Source organism: Cynocephalus volans, chromosome X, assembly GCF_027409185.1.
Source record: "Cynocephalus volans isolate mCynVol1 chromosome X, mCynVol1.pri, whole genome shotgun sequence".
In the NCBI taxonomy this organism is placed as follows: Eukaryota; Metazoa; Chordata; class Mammalia; order Dermoptera; family Cynocephalidae; genus Cynocephalus; species Cynocephalus volans.
Genome location: NC_084478.1, coordinates 117,556,565 through 117,576,796, shown reverse-complemented (window position 1 = coordinate 117,576,796; position 20,232 = coordinate 117,556,565). Strand labels below are relative to the sequence as shown.

Sequence of the window (20,232 nt, the reverse complement as noted above, 5' to 3'; positions counted from 1 at the left end):
AGATCATAGAAGCATGACTCTTCCCCTGTCATAGGAGTCAATCAAGAGTAAACTCAGCCTATTCTGGAGTAAGAGCATTCATCAACAGGCCTCCATACCTGCACTGGCGCCCACCCTCACCCCCAAACACTCACAGCCTCACCACCACCGTCTGTCTTGGGAACACCAGAACTAAATTCATTATACTTTTATCTCTATTTGCCAATAACCACAGGAAGCCTCCGATTCTGAAATCATTCCTTATCACTTAATAATTACCATATGGGTCATCATATCTCCTATTCTGTCTCCATTTCCCACCCCTCATCAACTCCTGAAATACTTCCATTAGGTCTTCTGTAACACGTAATACATCATCCCTTGCCTCTTAAGCCTCTTTGAATAGTCTCTTTAATTTCTTAGTCTAACTGAAATCTGGATCTCCCCCAATGACACTGCTTCCCCCATCGTCTTCTCATTAGTTGGTGCCTGTTTCTTTTCTCCCATCTCTCTTATATATCACTAGACCTGCCCCTTCCCTCCAGTTTCCAAAAAAATCTCATGCCCTCCATTATGTTAACTGAAGAAAGCCAGTTACAGAAAGAAAAATACTATATGTTCTCTCTCACATGTGGAGTCTAAGAAAAAGTAGAATACATAGAAACAGAATAGAATGGTGGTTACCACAGGTGGGAGTGGGTGGGGAGAAATGGAAAGATGCAGGTCAAAGGGCACAAAATTCTGGTATGCAGGATGAATAAATATAAAGATCTAAAGTACAGCATAATGATGATAGTTAATAATATTGTACTATGTACTGGAAATATCCTGAGAGTAGATATTAGGTGATCTTACCACACACAGGTGTGCATGCATGCGCACGCACACACACACACACACACACACACACACACACACACACACACAAGAAATAACTATGTGAGATGATGGATATGTTAATTGGCTTGACTGTAGCAATCACTTCTCTATGTATATCAGAAGATTATATTGTACACTTTAAATATACACAATAAAAAATCTCACATCCTTACACTACACCCATTACTCTTCCTGTTGGAATCTTCTACCAATTCCTGCGACACTTCCCCTGATTTTTCTAAGAATAGTTTCTTGTTCTCTATTGATATTTCTAACATGAACTCCTGTCTTAAATCTTGGTGATTTAAATATTCACTTAGATAACCTTTCCAACATCTGCACGTCACTTCCTTATCTCCTTCAAGTCTTTGCTCAAATATTGCCTTCTTAATGAGGCCTTCCCTGGTCACGCTACTTAAAATTGCAGCCATCACCAACTCTAGTACTCCCTGTCACTTGTCCCTGCTCCTTTTCTCTTCATAGTATTTTCCACCTTCTAATGTACAATAAAATTTATGTACTTATTTTGTTAATTTATCTCTCCCACCAGAAGGTATGCTTTGCAAGGACAGTGATATTTGTGTTCAGTTTATTATGGTATACTCAATGCTTAGAACAGTATCTGGCACATTGTAGGTACTCAACAAATATTTATTGTGTAAATGAATGAATAAATGCAATTATGGTTAAATATTAAGAAATTTGTTAATATAATTTACCAGTAGATCAAAAGTTAAAAAATCATATGATCTCCACGAATGTTAAAAAAGCATTTAATCAAATTCATCATACATTCTTGCTTAGAACTCTTAAAATCAGAATAGATGAATAGTTCTTTAACACACAACCCAAAAGTTAGTAACTGACTGAATGGAGAAACACTAGAACCATTCTAATTAATGTGAGAAATAGTAAATAATGTCCAGTACTTACTACACTTACATAATATAGTTCTGGCGGTACTAGCTGATGGATTTAAACAAGAAAGAATTAGGAGGTAAAATTATTGGAAAGGAGGAGGTAACATTATTATTATCTGATAGAACAGCATTTCAGGTGGAATGGACAGCAAGGAATTGTGAAAAAACTTGGCATATTTAAAGATCAGAAAGAAGACCAGAACAAATAGATCATAATGAACAAGGAAGAAAATGTGGCATCAGATAAAACTGTAAAAGCAGGTAAAGGTCAGATCATACAGGGGTTCATAGGTCAAAATGAAGAATTTGGATTTTGTTCTAAGTGCAATAGGAAGCCATTGAGCATTCTTAGCAAGGAAGTGACATGATCTGGCTTACTTTTTTAAAGGATCTCTTATACTCTGCGTGAAAAGGCTGTAGGGAAGCAAGAGTCAAAGCAGGGAGATGAGTCAGGACAGAATCGTAATGGTCCAAGTAACATGATAGCAGTTGTAGTGGTAATGAAAATTAGATGGATTTAGAATATATGTGTATTTTGAAGGTAGAGGCAGCAAGACTTATTGCTGGATTGAATATGATGTATAAAAGACTGAGGAATGAGGGGTGATTAAGGTTTTTAGCTTGAACAACTGAGTGAATGTTATTGCCATGAGGAAGATGAATGCGAAAGAGGTTTGGGGAAAACAAGAGTTTTGTTTTGGACATGTTAGGTTTGAGTTTCCTATTAAACAAGTGAGAGATGCCAAGTAAGCAATTGGTTATATAAATCTGAAGCTCATGGGGCAGGTCAGGATAAGACCGATAGATTGTATTTAAAGCTACAGAACTAGATGAAAAGAGAAAAAAAGACACAGTTCATATCTCCAGAGAACTTCAGGCAAAAGAAGAGCCATGGTTTGGGAGCAAAAGAGAGAGGGAAAGCACAGTGATTTTGGAAGAAAACTGGAATAGAATGGTATCATTAAAGTAGAGAAAACCATATTTCAAGAAGGAGGGAGTAGTAAGGAGGGTGGAATGCTGCTGAGCGATCACCCCCATATCTTAAATCTCTCTTTTTTAAACCAGTGTTTTGTGCAGGACAGTTCTTCATTTTTCAGGACTGTCCATCTTATTGCAGGATTTAAAGCATCCTTGGCCTCTGAGTACTAAATGACAATGCCATCCTGTAATCATTGTAACAACTCAAAATGCCTCCACCCTTTTCTAAACGTCCCCAAGGGGCCCATACTATGACTGCTTTTTTACTGTTTGTTCATTAGTTCTAGTGACACACATTAGGAACTAAGTAAATATTACATGAGCGAATGAATGGATCCTTGCTATCAACTGAAAAGCATGCTTAAGTCTCTCTTATCCTAAAAAAAAAACTCCCCTAAATCCTGCCTCCTCCTCAACAACTATCTCCTCTCTCCTCCTCTTCACTGCTAACCTTCCTCAAAGGACAATCTGTAGTTGCTGCCTTCTCTTCCTCACTTCTGATTCACTCCTCAGCTTTCTTCAATCCAGTGCTGGCCATGCCACTGAAGCTACTCTTTTCCAAAGATCACCAAAGATTTCCTAACTGACAAATCTAAAAGTTCCTCCTGCATCCTAATCTTGTTTTACTTCTCTACAGCAGTATATACTATTATGGTTTCCCTCCCATCACTGAATATCTTTCTCACTTCTTCCTTCATTCATCCTTCAAGTATTAGTTTTTTCAAAGGTTAATATGTGAATCTCCTTGCACGGAGTCAAAAGTTTCTGCCAGTTACACCTCAAGGATTCAGATATTTTAATGAAACCTCCTCCAAATGACATCATCAAAATGGAAAGTGACTGATTTTTATTATCAAGTAATATGTAAAAGACATCCTTCACCCATCCCTGACTTTAAACCCATCTCAAACTCTCTCACTTTCTCTCTCTCATTAAGGGGAATTTTATTTCCAAATTTACTGATTTGGGTATTGTTTAAAATTTAAAATATGTATTACTTTTATAATCAGAAATACATTGTCTATACAAGTAGATTAGCTTTTAATGAGGTATTTGTTTCCCCTTCCCACCACCACCACTATCATTATAAATATCATATTATAAATATGATATTAACTATAAATGTATGTATATTACTGAGAAAACTATTAGAAATTTAATCGAAGGCTTATTGTGTTGCCTGGAGGTGATAATAAACAATTGTATTACAGCTCAAATATCCTTCTCTCTGCCACATGGTCTGATATATAACCAATCAAACAAGGTTAATATAATCAGAAAGTCTAACACAACAAAGCAAAACAAAACAGGTGTCCATCCTCAAGAATTTTAAGTGGAAAAGAGAATCTGTTTCATTATCAAGCAGCCAAATCTATTTATTCATTAAAAGTAAATGAATATGACTATTTTATCCCTAAGAAAGAAATCAGGATTTGAGAAGCAGACCATTCAAGAAACAAGTGAATTCTCAGAAGATGAGCATACACTTTTCTCAGAATGATTAATAACCCTCTCTGAGATATATCTGCATGATGAACATGTGTCTGTTGGTCACTGACTTCTATCCCACTGGTGTCTCTTACTCACCAACAATTATCAGTGAGATTTAGGGGTGGGAGAAGGCTCATATTCTGGGGAGGAAGTAAAGAAGAAGAAAAAAAGAGTAAGTTTAATGACTTGTGTTATGATTTAAATATGGTTTGTCCCCACTAAAACTCATGTTGAGAGTTGGTGGAACCTTTAAGAGGCATTTGGATCATGACAGATCTGCCCTTATAAAGGGATTAATGCAGATTCCTGAGAGTGAGTGACTTCTCAGTTGTCTCAGGACTGGATTAGTTACCGTGAGAGTGGGTCGTTATAAAGTGAGTTTGCCTCTCCTATTTTGCTCTTTTTCACTTGTGCCCAGTTCCCCTTACATTTCTCAGCCGTGTTTTGAGGCAGCACAAGGCCCTCACCAGAAGCAGCCATGTGTGGCTGCCCAATCTTGAACTTCCCATGTTAGCAGAACCGTGAGCTAAACAAACCTCTTTTCTTTACAGATTACCCAGTCTTGGGTATTCTGTTACAGTAACACATAATGGACTAAGACAGTTTGTTCTTTTAGGTCACATCAGGATGTCCCCTGATATCTCTCAAAGCAGGACACTAAAATATTATGTATCCATTCTAGCTCAAAAAGAGTATCAAGCTACCGGCAGTCTGCTTTTCCCCTCTCCCAGAATAAACAATAGATCATTTAGCAGAATATCAATAACCTTGGCCCTATTCATTTTTGGATTTTAGGAATAGCTTGCTGTTCAACACCCACAGGCGAAAATGGGAATCTGCTGACCTGTTTCCCCAATGCACCCATCGACTTCCTACCATAAATAATCCTATGGAGGAGCCAAGCTATCTTCCTACATATCTTTGATATTTATAGTCCCTTTTCAAATAATCTCCAACTGATACCCAAGAGGTCCGGTACCTCGGTTAGTCTTGTTATCTGGGGTAGGCAGGTATCATTCTTTCCTACCTTGTTTCTATGACAGAGTTTTGACTTCCCCCGTCATCTTTGTTTCTATCTCTAAAGCCATGCCGCAACCCCAACCTCACCTCACTGATCCAATTCCTCTTGGTTTTCAATACCTGGCCTAGAACTGGAATAAGAATTTACAGTGTTTCAGTTGATACGACAAGCAAACAGAAAGGACATTGTTGGGGGAGAGGGAGGAGAGGGAGGAGGGAGGGAGGCTTTGGTAAGGAGCAACAATAATCAACCACAATGTATATCGACAAAATAAAATAAATACAATAAAAATAAAAATAAAATAAAGCTGTGGAATCTAGAAATTAAAAAAAAAAAAAGAATTTACAGTGTTTCTGTTTGAACTCTGTCTCTGATTGTTGGCCCCATCCCAAGAGTCGCCTATTCTGTCCCTAGTTAACCCCATTCCTGCAAATTCCATTGCATCCCTCTCAACCCCCTCCCCAAACACACATGCACACACACCCACACCCACACACATGCACACGCACACAATTTAAAATCAGTTCTACTTCATTCCAAGCCTGATACGAAGCCAGCATTCTGTGGTGGTATATTCTAACCACCGAAAAAAAGCAAACACCATCAACTCTGAAAATCAACACCTGCAGTCCTTTTCTTTCTCTTGAGTTCCATGTATATTTGTATTTCTAACAGTCTACTGGACATTTCCAACAAGATTTCCTACCAGCACTTCAAACTCAATGTAACCAAAACTTAATAGCTATCTCCTAGAACTTTATCTTCTTCCTTTTGCATTCCATACCCCACCCCCACAACACACAAGCAAAACCACCCTTTGATTGCTTACTCTCATTGAAAAGTAATAGATGGTAATCGTAAAAAATATGGAAAATTCAGATGACAAAAAGAAACAAAAACTGTCTCTAAGTCTACTATTCAGAGATAAACACATTACATTCCCACATCTTGATTAATGCCATCACCATTCACCTAGTCACCCAAGCTAGAAATCTGACTCCTGTTTCTCCCTTACCACATTTGACGACTTTCCAAGTCCTATCAATACTACCTCCAAAATGTCTACTGAAGCCATTCTTTTCTCTCTATTCTCACTGCCACAGTCCAGGCTCTTACTTATCTCACTAGAACTAGTACAGTTGCCTGATTTTCCTGCTACCAGTCTCCCAAACTCAGACTTATATCCCACCATAATCACCAGCAAACTCAATCTTCATACTGCTACTAGAGTTGTTCTAAAATATACATCCAATCATTTAACTCGCCTGCTTTAAAACATTTACTAACTTTAATGCCCAGATAATAAAGTCCAAATTTCATGGTGTCTTAGTCTGCTTGGGCTTCCATAACAAAATACCATTGACTGGGTGGCTTAAACAATAGAGAATTTTTTTTCACAGTTCTGAAGACTGGAAGTCTGAGCTCAGGGTGCCAGCATGGTTGGATTCTGGTGAAGGTCCTCTTCCTGTCTTGCAGATGGCTGCATTTTTGCTGTGTTCTCACATGGTGGAGAGAGAGCTAGCAAGCTCTCTGATGCCTCTTACAAGTTCGATAATCTCATCCTGGGGGCTCCACCCTCATGAACTCATCTAAACCTAATTACTTCCCAAAGTCCTCATCTCTAAATTCCATCACATTGGGATTAGGGCTTCAGCATAGGAATTTGGGGGGGGGGGCACAATTCAGTCCATAGCATGTGGTATAACATTCAAGGGCTTTTATAACTAGCTCTAAGCCACTTATTCTGTTTCATCTTCTAAATTATTCCACATCAGTGCATTCTGGGTCTCCAAGAACATCACAAATAGTTTTCATCTACTTTCATAGTGCTATGTCTTTGCTCATGCTAATCACTCTGTTTGGACAGCTTTTCACCCTTTGCTGCCTGACAAACTATTATCTGTCCTTCAAATGTTCAGGTCAAAAGCCACCTCTATTTTGAAGTCAGTTTGGATTTCCTCTTCTTTGCACTCAAATCGCTTTGCATATACTTCTATCAAATTCAAATAGCCTGGGTTCAAATCTGCCAGATTCTAAATGTGTGACCTTGAACAAGATACTTAGCTTGTTTGTGATTTCATAACCTCATTTGTAAAATGGGAATAATAGTAGCATCTATTTCACAGGGTTGGTGTGGGAATTAATGAGATACTGTGTGTAAAGTTCTTGGCACATAATAAGCATTATATAAATAGTTTGCTATTATTATTATATACTGTTAAGTGAAAACAATCAGGACAAAAACATTTATTCATAGAGTGTAAATGTGGGGAAATTACTCCACTATGGCACTCTGGTGACATTGTACTGACCACATAAGCCACTTAGGGAAGGTTCAACTACAGTGTAACCCAACACTTGGCAGAACATCCTGTGATCCTCTCGGAACATGGGAAGATAGGCAGTCTTGTGAAGAGCTGCCTCAGTGCTGTTATCTGCTTCTCTACCTTGAGGGAGGCTCCCTATCTTGTGGGAAGCTGTAACGAGGCAGTTTCTCATCCTACTCCCTAGATGCACTAAGGCACAGAACTTTTCACCTCTCTCTGTTTGGTTCCTGATGCAGACTGTAAAACAGCTAGCTGCAGTCTAGAGCTGGCTCTTTAGCAACAGAGTGCCCCACTGCTCGTGTTGCCTGCCATCTTGCTCCTTTGTTTCGATGTCATCCTGTGGGTAAAGGGATATGAGGACCTGATACCATTCTGATCCTGCTCATGCTGCCTGGGTAAGCAATAAAATATATGCTTTTGGGGTCTTTGTTTCCTTATTGGATGAACATATGAAAGTCTAGCAAGCCCACCTAGTAGCTGCTACTGCACTGCTGCTTTATGTCTTAACAGTAAGCTCCTTGAGAGAAGAAGAACCTTGTTTATTTTGTTCAATACTGTATATTCAGTATTTGGCTCATAATATCTGTCATATAATAAGTGCTCAATAAGTATTTGTCAATTAAAAAAATTATGGCAAACAAGGATATTCAAAGAAATATAGTCAAGGATATATATCAAACCCATTAGAGTGGGAGCCTTGTCGGGAGGGATGGAGAATATTGATAGAGGACAAAAGGGAAAATAAAATAAAACAAGGTAAAGGATTTCTACTCATGAGGTTTAAAGAAAAGCACATATGTCACCTAGGAGGAAGCCCGCTACCTCTCTTACTATTCTTCTATTAATTTATGAGTATTTGATACCTTGTAAGCCTGACCTTAGTTTCTCAATTGTAATATAAGGAGAAGAGACTAGATCAGCATATTTCAAATTGTGTTCCAAGGAGCCCCAGCCAATCTCCTAAGAGGTGTCTCAGGGGTGGTAGTACCTTTTAATCAAGGCAGTGGTATTTTATGTGTTTTATATGTTGGGTTTTCTCATAAAATTTTATTTGAAGAAGGTTTGGCAGCTAAAAACAAAACAAAACAAACCTGTAAACCGCTGGTTTAGCTCTAGCTCTAAAATATCTAAATATAGATTAAGGCAAGGGAAACTTGGTAGCTACAAATCCTGGAGCAAAGCAGCAGAGGATAGCAATAGAGCAGGCAGAATTTGGGTATTGGGGCTCTGTAGTTAGGGGTTAGAAGGAAGGTTTGCTAAAGACATAAATACTCCTGTTTCAGAATTTTGTTTAGGACCATCACTTTGATTTAGAATTCATAAATCTTGCATTTTTATTTGGGGGCTGAGGAGGGTAAAGGAAAGGGTGGTCTTTGTGAATTTTCAAGCCCCAAATCACTCCTTGTACTTAAACAGATTGTACTCCTATTACCTTCCTCAGCTTAAGTGAGAGTTTTCTTCTTGAAGTCTCTGGACTGGATTGTTATATACAGACCAGATCTAGGACCCAAATAACATATTTAGCCAATTCCAAGGTACAATTTCCCCTACTTTTTAATGTTTCTGATATTGGATGCATCACACAATCAATGAGTACATTTAATATGGTAGTGTACCTATTTTTCCTCTGAAGCATTGTTATTAAATAAATGGCACATTTACAATATGGTGATGTCTTAGATTCAAGAAAATACTATATTATCAACAGGAATAATAAGCACATAAATTTGAGCAAGAAATACTTGAGATGGGGTCAACAACCTTTTTACTCTGAGTCTTACCAGTGGGCTTAAGCAACGATGGTGGATGTCATCATTAACTCAAGGGTACTTCAAAAAGGTCGTGGAAAGATACAATTAAAAGATAACACAAGTATTTCCATGAACTTCTTGAAGTACACTCACATGCCTACAGGATAAAATTCAAGCTATAAATTGGGGCTTTCAAAATTTTTTTTGAGAGTCAACTTACCAGTATATCATTGCCCACACTTATTCTTTATTCTTGTTATACTCGCTGCTTACTCAAATATGTCATGCTATTTCATGCCTGGATACCTTTCATGTTCTCTTACCTCTGCTGGGAATGCTCTTCTTCAAATGTTTTCCACTGTAGAAATCCTATCCACCCAGAGTTGATTCTATCCTGCTTTATATCAGATGTACCTGATATATGCCTCTAAATATGTACTCACCATACTGAATTGCAATGATTTGTTAAGTGTCCATCTCCTTTACTGTGAATTCCTTGAGGATAGTTGACTATCTTTGTATCTCTAGTACTTAGGACAATGTCTGGTATGTAGTAGCATTCACTAACTATATGAAGTATGAATAAATGAAGAAACTAAGAGAAGGAAAAAGAAAAGAAAGAGAAAAAAGGACAGTATACAAGTGGTAAACTGCCATAGCACCAACAAATGTTTTGTTTGCTGCTGCCATTTGGTGGTGTCCATGCCTTATCAAAACCTTCTGAAGTCGCAGTAGGCATACAATTGTCTACACTGAGTTTAATTGTTGATAATAAAATTAGTTCATTTATGTTAGTTTTCTCTCCCTAGTCAATTATAAATTCATTTGGGGAAGGATCAAGTCTTCTTCTTTATATATTTATTGAGTTTTTGATAAACTGTATATTCCTATTATGAGGTGTGATTTAGTTTCCAATATTCTTCATTCAGGATACTTTTATTATTAAAATTGGTAGCAATTTGCATAAGAGAAATGGAAAGGCTCACAACAGTTTTATTTATTTAGAGCCCAGAATTTCTCCAGAGTTTAAAGCAATCCCCAACACTAGACATCAAAAATGTAATTTTACAGTAATTTAAGAGAGAGGAATTTAAATATTGCTGGTAAACCCTGGGAGCTAATTACTTCAAGATCCCTTCAAACCTTAACTCATTAGAGTTTGAAAAGTCTCCTGAGGTACTTAAAGTCACTATTCCCATTATGTTACTTGATTCAATTGAATGCTTTGGATTTTGCTAATAATAGAAAATCTGAAGTTCATGCAAAAGAGAGATTCCATTTATCATTTGCTTAAGGAACAAATATTAAGCATGTCCTATGGGCACCTCAGTATTCTATGATGTATTATAAGAAAGGAGGGAAAAAGATAGAAACATAGCTCCAGATCTCAAAAAATAAATTTTTAACACCAGAATTACTTGTGTATGGTGCCAAAATGAGTCAAATTTCACACTCTAGGTTAGCCTCAGACTTTTCAACAAGATCATTATGAGGATCAAATAAGCAAAAGTAAGGTGGTATCATTGATATGGTTGGTATTGCTATTGTTATGATATAGAAACATTGACCTGGCATGGATGCTCTCCAACATGCATCTGAATGAAGGTGTCATTCAGATGAGGGACTAAGTAACATTTTAGACATCTTAGTATTTTAAATCAGAAGTTCAGATCCAAAAATTAGGAAGAAAATTTCTTTTTAAATCCCCCATTGCAAGCTGAGTAGTTATGAGAAATAAAGAAATAAGAAATAAGACAGATTCAAGGAAGGAAATATTTCATTCTGATTGCCTGTCTGGTTATTAACTCATCAGAAGTTAATAAACAATCAGATGGCATGCATGGGACAGAACTAGGATGAGAGAAAAATCAGTCTAATTGCATTGGGCCGTTTTATAGGACTACAAATAGTGTTGTGTCGTATTACGTTCATTTGTAAATCTTATTCAACATGTATAAACTTTATTTTGTACACGTTACCAATTTTAAACTGTCTATCCCATTATCCCCCTAGTACCCAAAACATAGCAAGCACTATTTTTAAAGAGTTTACAGCTTTGCCCACAATATTACTGTACAGTCAGTCAATTTAACTCTAACAGTCATACAGAAAATGGGGAAGGGGAGGAGAAATTTACCACTAGCTCCTGACAACATGCTGTTGAAGAGTCTTTTCTTGTCAGTCCTAAGAATATATCCTCAGTTCCCACCTGCTGCTTGAATATAATCTCATATCTGAAAAAAAGTCAATGATAATACAGACTCAAATGAAAGAGCAATTTCCTGTCATGGAGCAGAAAACTAGAAACTTATGAGGACGTGCTATTATAAAAAATAAAAGGACTAAATAAATAAAATACTTGCAGTTTTTCTGGCATGTGGTAGGACATAAAAAAAGAAAAAAGATGTACAGAAATTCACTCAAAAATACCAAACATTGCAAAGCAGGATTATTATTTTATATATATATTATAATAAAGCCTAAGTGCTTTAAAGCTACACAGATCAAATGAATTGAGGCAACTTCTAATAATATTCTAATAAGATTAAAAGTAGAAAATAAAAAGGAAGTTTCTTTCCTGGAAAACAATGGCTCAGAAAATTACTGAGCCTGTAACCCAGGGTTTGATGGATAGATAGAAACCCTCTGCTAAATTTAAACCACAGAGTAGACTTAGAAAATCCAGGTTTAGTACTGTTTCTGTCATTAACCCTGTGACCTTGGTCAAGTCACAAACTCATGGGTCTGGGTCTCAGTTTCTACATCTGAATGATTTACAAGAGGGGTGGGTTTGAACTAAATGATCTCTATGGTCTTTTCCACCTCTAAAATTCTACGATAGAAACACTGGTGATGCAGTCAGCACAGCTACACTACAGTGTTTAGAATATGGTCCTACAGAATTCTTAGTTCAATCAAAGATTTTCCTGGTATTCTATACCACACATGACAATTTATGAATCTTTTCTTTCTCTCAAATTTAAGCCCCTGGAAATAGAATGTTTATAGAAGCACCCAGCCGTAAGGTACCCTATATCTCTTCAGATGGAATGAAACAAACATTTACAGGTTATTTTTTCTGTTTAATTCTACCCTAATGAAGAAATGATAAATCCTAGATTGAACTTCTGACCATTTGCAAATAGGAATGCCCAAGAATGAAAAAGGGATTTCTCTGATGCTGAACAGACTAACAGTAAACAGCTATTTGATATGGGGCATTTTTCTCTTAATAGGCTATAACATCTACCAAGTATTTACAAAAGTGAAGACAGGTTAAAACAGAACGGAAGGGATCAATCCATATGCTCGTGACTCCCAAATGGATTTGCTCAAGCTCCTGCTCTTATCCTGAGCTCCAGAGGCAATTTTCCAACTGCGTGCTGTATAGCTTCCTTCAAAACTCTCTCAATTAAAAACCCTCCATACTTATCCCCAAGGCCAGTGCCTTAGCTCAGGCCTTTTTTATTTTTTATTTGGCCACTTGTTTTTCTTATTTTGTGAACTGCCTGTTCATGTTCTTTACTCATTTTCCCTTTTACCCATTGGGACGTTATTATTATTTTTTTTTTAAGGAGACAATATGACAAGTGAGTGACTTAATTCTTACCTTTCATATAGATGTGTGGGAACTATATAAAGATAACCTGAGATTTACTCCCTCATTCTTAAGATGCAGAAAGAAATGTTGTTTTAAAATCTTCTTTGATTGTTTTAATGAGGTTTAGGGTTTGTCGACATTGTTTATTTGAAAGCTGGATACTTTTTCCAGTTAATTATCTGCAGTCTCCCACTGCCTCTATTTTCAGAACTGACGTATAAGATAGAAGCATAGGTTTTTTTTTTGCTTGTTTGTTTTTGTTTTTTAAGTATTGGACAGATTTGTAGTCAGAATTAGAAAAGTTGTCAAATCACTTGCCATAGAAATATTTAAGAATTTTTAAAGTACTTTATAATTTAGTAAATATTAGCTTTGTTTTTCCAGCTATTCTAGATATTTAATCATATTTTTAAAGACATACGTTTAAAGCTTAGTCTATTTAACCATCAATTTAATTTATTATTAAATCATATTTAAGTTCCTTAGAAGTATGAGTATTTTTTTATCAGAATGAAAGGCTTTATATGATAATTATTCTAAATTTCATATTTACAATTCGATGATATTGAAAAAACTACAAAAAAGGCTTGAATCCTGCTTGCAAAATATGCTGAATGCTAAGTATAATCCTGAAATATTTAGTAAATAAGTCTACGTAATAATTTATTATTGGAGGAAGAACATAGCCTTTTACCAAAATTATAGAACACTGAGTAATTAAAAGCAGGTCTTTGACACATAAACATGGTATTATTATTTAGTTCATATGAATACTTGCAATTTAACAGGCTGGTTTTCTCCCACTGTTAGTTTCACATTATACAACAAACTGACATTAAATATAAATCTGTAATGGAAATGACTGTATTTTTCATTTTTGCTAGATAACTGAAAGGAAGGTGTTATGTTTTATCGTTTGTTTCTGCTGTAGAAGTAAAAGAACCATCAATTATACATGCCTTCTGTGTGTTACTGTAGTTTTATCTTTTATGTGGTGTAAGTAACTTTATGAATCTTGTCAAAAATAGAATTGTATCAGATGACACATCTAACTTAAACCCTGAACACATTCCTGGCTTCATTTGACTTACTCCGGGATTTCTCTAATGTCCCATATGTCATCCTGCTCTGCTCCTTCTGGAACCTCTTCTGGATTCCAGATGTCCTCGCTATTTTGATCACTGGTTTGAGGGATGACTGTGAAGAAAAGGAAGATAAAGCTGAAGCTGTTGTTTGTTTTCTGCCTCTAGATTGCTCCTGTTTTTCATACTCAGTTTGGGATAACTGAAGTAAAACACTTTATTTGTAATCAGTAGTTTGTTTGTCGGCTGAAACAAGCTAAATTAGTAACAACTGACTTTAAATATTTTTATCAATACAGAATCAATACATTGTAGAATTGTAATAAAAATTGTAAAAAAAAATTGAAAAAAACCCACATAAGCAAAACTAAGAAAATAAAATAACCTACAATCCAACTGTGTGAAGGTAATCAATGTTAGCATTCTGGTATCTAACTTTCCAGTGTCAGTCTGTCTGTCTCTTCTTTCCCTCTTCCTCTCTCTCATATATAAATATATGCAAAGAAATATTACACATTTCTTTTCAGAAACATAAATAGAATCATATGTAAAAATTTTTTGTATAAAAGAGCAAATCAAACATACAAACAATATGATTTGGATAGAAATGTCTTACCTTGCATTGAGTTTTACTATATAAAAACCTTTTGATACTTTTCCATGTAATGATATAATTCTTAAAAATAATATCAAAGAATCTGAAAGCAGTGGATACAATGATCATTTTTTAATCCAGTATTTTCCTCATGTAGACACGAGCTTTAAAGAAAATCTCTATCACTTGTCCTTTAATAAGAACTGAGCATGTGCTTGGGTTTCTACGTGTCATCTTTGAATGTTTGAAAGTAGATAGGCTCCAGCAGGCATGTGAAAACCCAGCTTACATTTGTTCTAACCTTTGTGGCATCAAATGGAGACCCGGATTAGGTGCAGAAAATTACTTTGAGTCTTTTTCAGTATTCCTAGAAATGCACCTAATTGTTAGGTTTTCAATTCTGCCAATTCTTTTGAAATCTAGCATGGGCTTTGTAAAGCCTTACTACAGATTTATATATAATATTTTACAAATGACTCCTTGTCCTCAAAATTTAGAGATTATTAGACTTACATTATCAGAAACACAGGCAGCACAGACATCCCAGTTTGAACTAGTCTGCCATGGAGTGAATCTCTCAAGTAAGGCAAATAGCCTCTTGAGTATATGCAGCAATAATAATCGAAATTTTAAAACCATCCTCAGACCTCATTTTAGTCATCATTTTAAACATTTTTCCAGATAAAATCTTTCACAATTAGTTGAATTGATGAACAAAAATTACCTCTTCTCCCTGCCCTTCCTCTGGTAACTATGATCAAGACCAACAGAATTAGAGCCTTCTATATTTTTAAAGATCTGTAAAATGTTCAACTCTGTGGAAATGTATAGACCAAAATGCTGGGAAAACATTAAAAATTATTTATTCTGGTTTACTGGGCCTGTGATTTTATAAGTAACCCCATGAATTTTAATTTATAAGCTTCTCAATGTAAGATTAAATTGTGTAGTTATTTGTTTTATTGTCTTCTCCAAAAGTCTATTAGCTCAGTCAGGGCAGGCACTCTTTCTATTTTGATCGCCATTGTAGTCTCAGAGATGATCATACTGCTTGGTATCTAACAGGCTGTCAATGAATATTTATTGTATGAGTTAATGAATGAATTCTGTGAAATTGCCAGAATATAGGAAAGTTGAAGGTAAAGAAGCAAGCATCTTGGTAAATAGATCCTAAAAAATGAAGAGTTATCTAATCACATGTGACTTTCTTTTCCATTCCAGGAAATATGCCGAAGAATGTATAATACAAGGCAAATTAATTCCCATTATTAGAAAAACTATTTAGCTGCAGCAGAGGAGTAAAAACAGCATCTTTGTATGTAAATGGCTGTTCATCATTTCCACGATTATTTTGGTCCATATTTTTTTTCATTTTTTAAAGTTATTTTTTAATTGACAAAAATTGTATATACTTATGGTGTACAACATGATGCTTTGAAATTCATATACCTTGTGGAATGGGTAAATCAAGCTAATTTACATAAGTATTATTTCACATGCTTATCATTTATCTGCGGAGAGAACACTTAAAATCTACTCTCTTACTGATTTTCAGGTATACAGTACATTGTTATTTAGTTCTTCTTAATGAGTACTAGAGTTAGTATTACTCTGCCTATAATTTTGCTACCAAGGAAAAAGATTATATTGATTGTATTGATCTATATTGCTTTATTAAATAACTTGCCTTCAGGCTCTTCTGTTTTTGGTGGTCCAATATTCCCAGGACCCATGGCTCCAATAGTAGATGAACAATGTGCCTGGGGGAGAAGAAAATAAGTTTAACATTCTGTAATTACTACTTGTATAACCTATATGGCTAGTAATACTTTAAATATGATAAGCTTTCCATCTAAAAAACTCATAGAGCTTTCTAGTTTAATTACCCATCATTGTTGTACAACAGAGAGACAGATGTCAAGTATTATTTTGAATGTGCTTTTCTTGTCCTTTCAAAAAGTATTCGTTTTAATAGACTATAGGGCAGAATTGATCTTTGGTGAAACTAAATCCCCAGTTCCAGCTCACTGAATCATGTATTGCTGAGGATAAGGGAATGAACCACATTCATTTCTATGAAGATTAGAACCAAGTGCTAGTATAACAGCATCCACACTTTTGGGTTTTGGCAGTGTCTGGTAGTTGGATGGAGGATAGAGGTATGGGAAAGTTTTATAGAAATAAAAGTATTTGGAATTCAAATGATCCATTCAAAAGCCCTGATAACCACTTTTACTTCTTTCCACTGTAGGTCTGAAACACTTTCCCACACTACCACCTCATGACATTGAACTAGTGGATTTAAATAGCAACTCCAAATTAATAGTGTCAAATACATGCTGAACCACTTCGGTCTTCACACAAGTACAAGTTTATTTTTCCATCTTCTGTGCAAGCATGCACAGTCCCATAGGACTGCCCCTGACTCGCTGTACAAGAGCAATCTTCATTTTTTCAATAAGTGTAACACATATTACATATACCATTAGTATAATGGCAGCGACCTCATTGGCCCCTCTCAGGGATTTTTTGATATTTTAAGAAAATCCCAATTTCTTAGTAATTGTTCTTGCTGATGTCAGACTCTGTAGCCCCAATTCACTCTATTGCTAGCAGTCAAAAAATTCTTGTTTCCTTGTATCCTGGCAAACTAGTACCTCTACCTAACCTTTCTCAGGCCCCTGCCCTTATCTTTTAAGACTTCAGACACACATAAAAGTTAGACTATACTGTTTGAGCAAGGGGAGTACTGTCTGCCCTTGAAAGCTGGTGGAAAGCTCACCTGGGTCTTTATTATGCTAAACTACTCCAATAGTTATAAATCAGAAATTAATCTATCACGTCTCAACAGTGCTGAGATAGTAACCACTCCTTTCCAAAAAGGAGTTTCAAAAGTGCTATGTCTGTGGTTAAGGTGTTACAGGCATTTTTATGTGAAAGTCCCAAGACAGTATTCTGGACACTTTTTTTTCTCTTTTTAATCACTAAGGTCATATAAGTGTGTAGTACTTTTCTTAAATTGTTAATCATCAGAATACTAATAGTCAATCAGGGTAAAGCATTTCTCGGAACATGAGGGCCCCTCATTTTGTTGAGTGCCTCCTTCCAGGGAAAATTAAAATCAGTAAAAATAAAACCTTGAACATTCTTGACAAAAATTGGTATGCTCCCCATGGACAATGAGATTGGATCAGCATATCAGAACAGAGGGGAGTTTCAATTTATTAACTTAATGAAAATATATGATTAAAAACAAGATTTTCAAGTGAAAAGATGGAATGGGATAATGAAAACATTAAAAACCATCTGGCAATTGTTTTCTATAAGAACATCATTTGAGCCTTTACCATGAATCTATAGCCAATTATCTGAGCAATTTATCATTGCAATTCGTGCCACTTTGCAATATGTAAGAGAGTTAGAACATCCTTGTTACAATATCTATGAAGAGTGGTGAGCCTTATTTCCCACAGGCCTTAAGATTCCCTCATGAATTTGAAAAACAACAGACACACTCTCTTCCCATTCTCCCAGATTCTTAATTCATGTAGAAGAGGGATAGTGTAAATGAACCAATGTGTATGCAACAGTTCTCTTGCTCTTTTCAGAGTGTTTTCAAAACCACATCACTCTTGTAATCATTTCACAGTTCCCAAGATTAATACATGTTAAAAATGAGAAGCAGTTTCTTTCCCAGAAAATTTAAGTTTATTAGAAACATTAATTATTCTCCCACTGTTCTGATACTCCAATTCCATACCCTCTAATGATATCTGTACTGTGGTGTCTGAATGACCAATTATCTCAAAATTGCTTATAAACCAGATACATAGAATCAAATATTATTATAGTAATTTTCACTTGTAAATTGTACAACTCAGTTGAATGGTGTTAGCCTCTTTGTTCTCATAAGCACTCATCTTTCCTGCTAGAAACACCTCTAGATGCAAATAAACATCTCCAGACATAAATGCCAAAGGGAACAAGATTTGTAACTGGGGTAAGTCTTCTTAATAATTTTTTTTTGACTGGTAAGGGGGTCACAACCCTCAGCTTGGTGTCGTCTGCACCACGCTCAGCCCATGAGCACACTGGCCATCCCTATAGAGGATCCGAACCCGCGGCCTCCGCGCTACAGCACCGCACTCTCCCTAGTGAGCCACAGGGCCAGCCCAAGTCTTTATTTCTGAATCTATCCCAGTTACAAGTTCCAGTTCATTTTATTAAAGATCACAGCTTTCTCAAATACTTAATATACTTTTTCCACAAGGAATGACCCTACCTTTTCCAGGATGTAGGCTCCAGAAAAATATCACTCTACTATTTCAACTAAGGTAGCAAAACTGAGCTTGTCTTCCCAACTTCATTGATATATTGCTCCTAACTTTTTCTCCTGTGTCCTATTTGTTGTACATATTCTTCAGTGCTCTTATCAATGTCCTGATTTTTCTTTATTTATTTGGCCTCTACTAAGATTTTTCCCTGACTAAAACTTCCTGATTTCTGATCCTGGCTCCAAGCTGACTCAGTTCTCCTCTTCTACAAATTTTATTTCCATTTCACCTTATTTAATTCAGCCCTGTTCCACTCAAGTTCTTCCTGGAAGGTGGAAGCTCAATCCAGTGTCAATCTGAGCCACTGAATTTACTGCCTATTTAGAATATGCTTGTTTTTCCACATTGTGTCCCCCCGCAAAAAAAAAATTGGAGGGAGGGGTAAGATTATGTTCATGGAAGATTATTTTTTCATGGTAAACTGGTCATAAAAATAAAACACATTATTAAAATAATTCTACACCAATTGATATATTCTGTTATGGTATGAGATTGCTGCCCCAGATTTTCTTTCTAATCATAAGCAGCATGATAGCCAAGGTTCACTGATATTTAAGGAGTAGGAGAATGGAGAGCAGGGGTTATATAAAAGCGCTTCAGTTATTCTGGGAACACTGGCAGTGACCTTAGAGTAGCCAAAGGTTGGTTCATGGAACTTTTCTACCCAAAATGAAGTCCATCTTGCTGCTGCAAGCCTCCCTGGCATTACCTGTCCTGACCCCAAATGCTACTCAGCTAGTTAAACTCCACAGATGTATTTGAGCATGTACTGAGAAGCCAATTTTAGTAGACTGAAGCTAATTTGTCGTATCATTTGGCTCAAAATATTTTCTGTTCTGCTTTCATGTGTATACAAATTTTAAAAATTAAGGGACTGGTACCCGGCGGGGGGCAATTAATACTGTATAATTGAAACTGTTTGTTTTATGGAAATGCCATCGAGGCTTAAACAGTCCTAGCTATCACTCTTTGCAATGGTTGTCAAGCATTCTTGGCCATAAATATAAATGACAAACATTTTGAAATGTTGCTATTGCTACCATAGTTACAGAACTATTTTCCTATTCAGTGTTCAGGTGGTTTAGAAGAAATGTAATTATGTTTGCTAGAAATGTACTAAAGGTTATACTCTCATGCATAATCAACCCTGCAGTCTCCTGTGAATGTATCAAATGACACAGCCCTGCTGCCACAGCAAGGTGGCAACAATTTGTTCACATACATTTCTGCAACTTCCCATGTAAGAAGTAATGCATCTACAAGTATATAACCAC

General features: G+C 36.1%; 1 protein-coding gene across 1 annotated transcript in view; it reads right to left on the bottom strand.

Moving 5' to 3' along the window:
- The window catches only part of DNAAF6 (dynein axonemal assembly factor 6), a 29,718-nt gene that overhangs the window by 9,303 nt on the left and 183 nt on the right, over positions 1–20,232 (bottom strand). The window contains exons 2-4 of the mRNA XM_063084857.1: positions 16,312–16,384; positions 14,039–14,144; positions 11,484–11,580 (exon numbers count right to left, since the gene is read on the bottom strand). Coding sequence (XP_062940927.1) covers positions 11,484–11,580; positions 14,039–14,144; positions 16,312–16,384 — 276 coding nt within the window. The remainder of the gene's footprint in view (positions 1–11,483; positions 11,581–14,038; positions 14,145–16,311; positions 16,385–20,232) is intronic.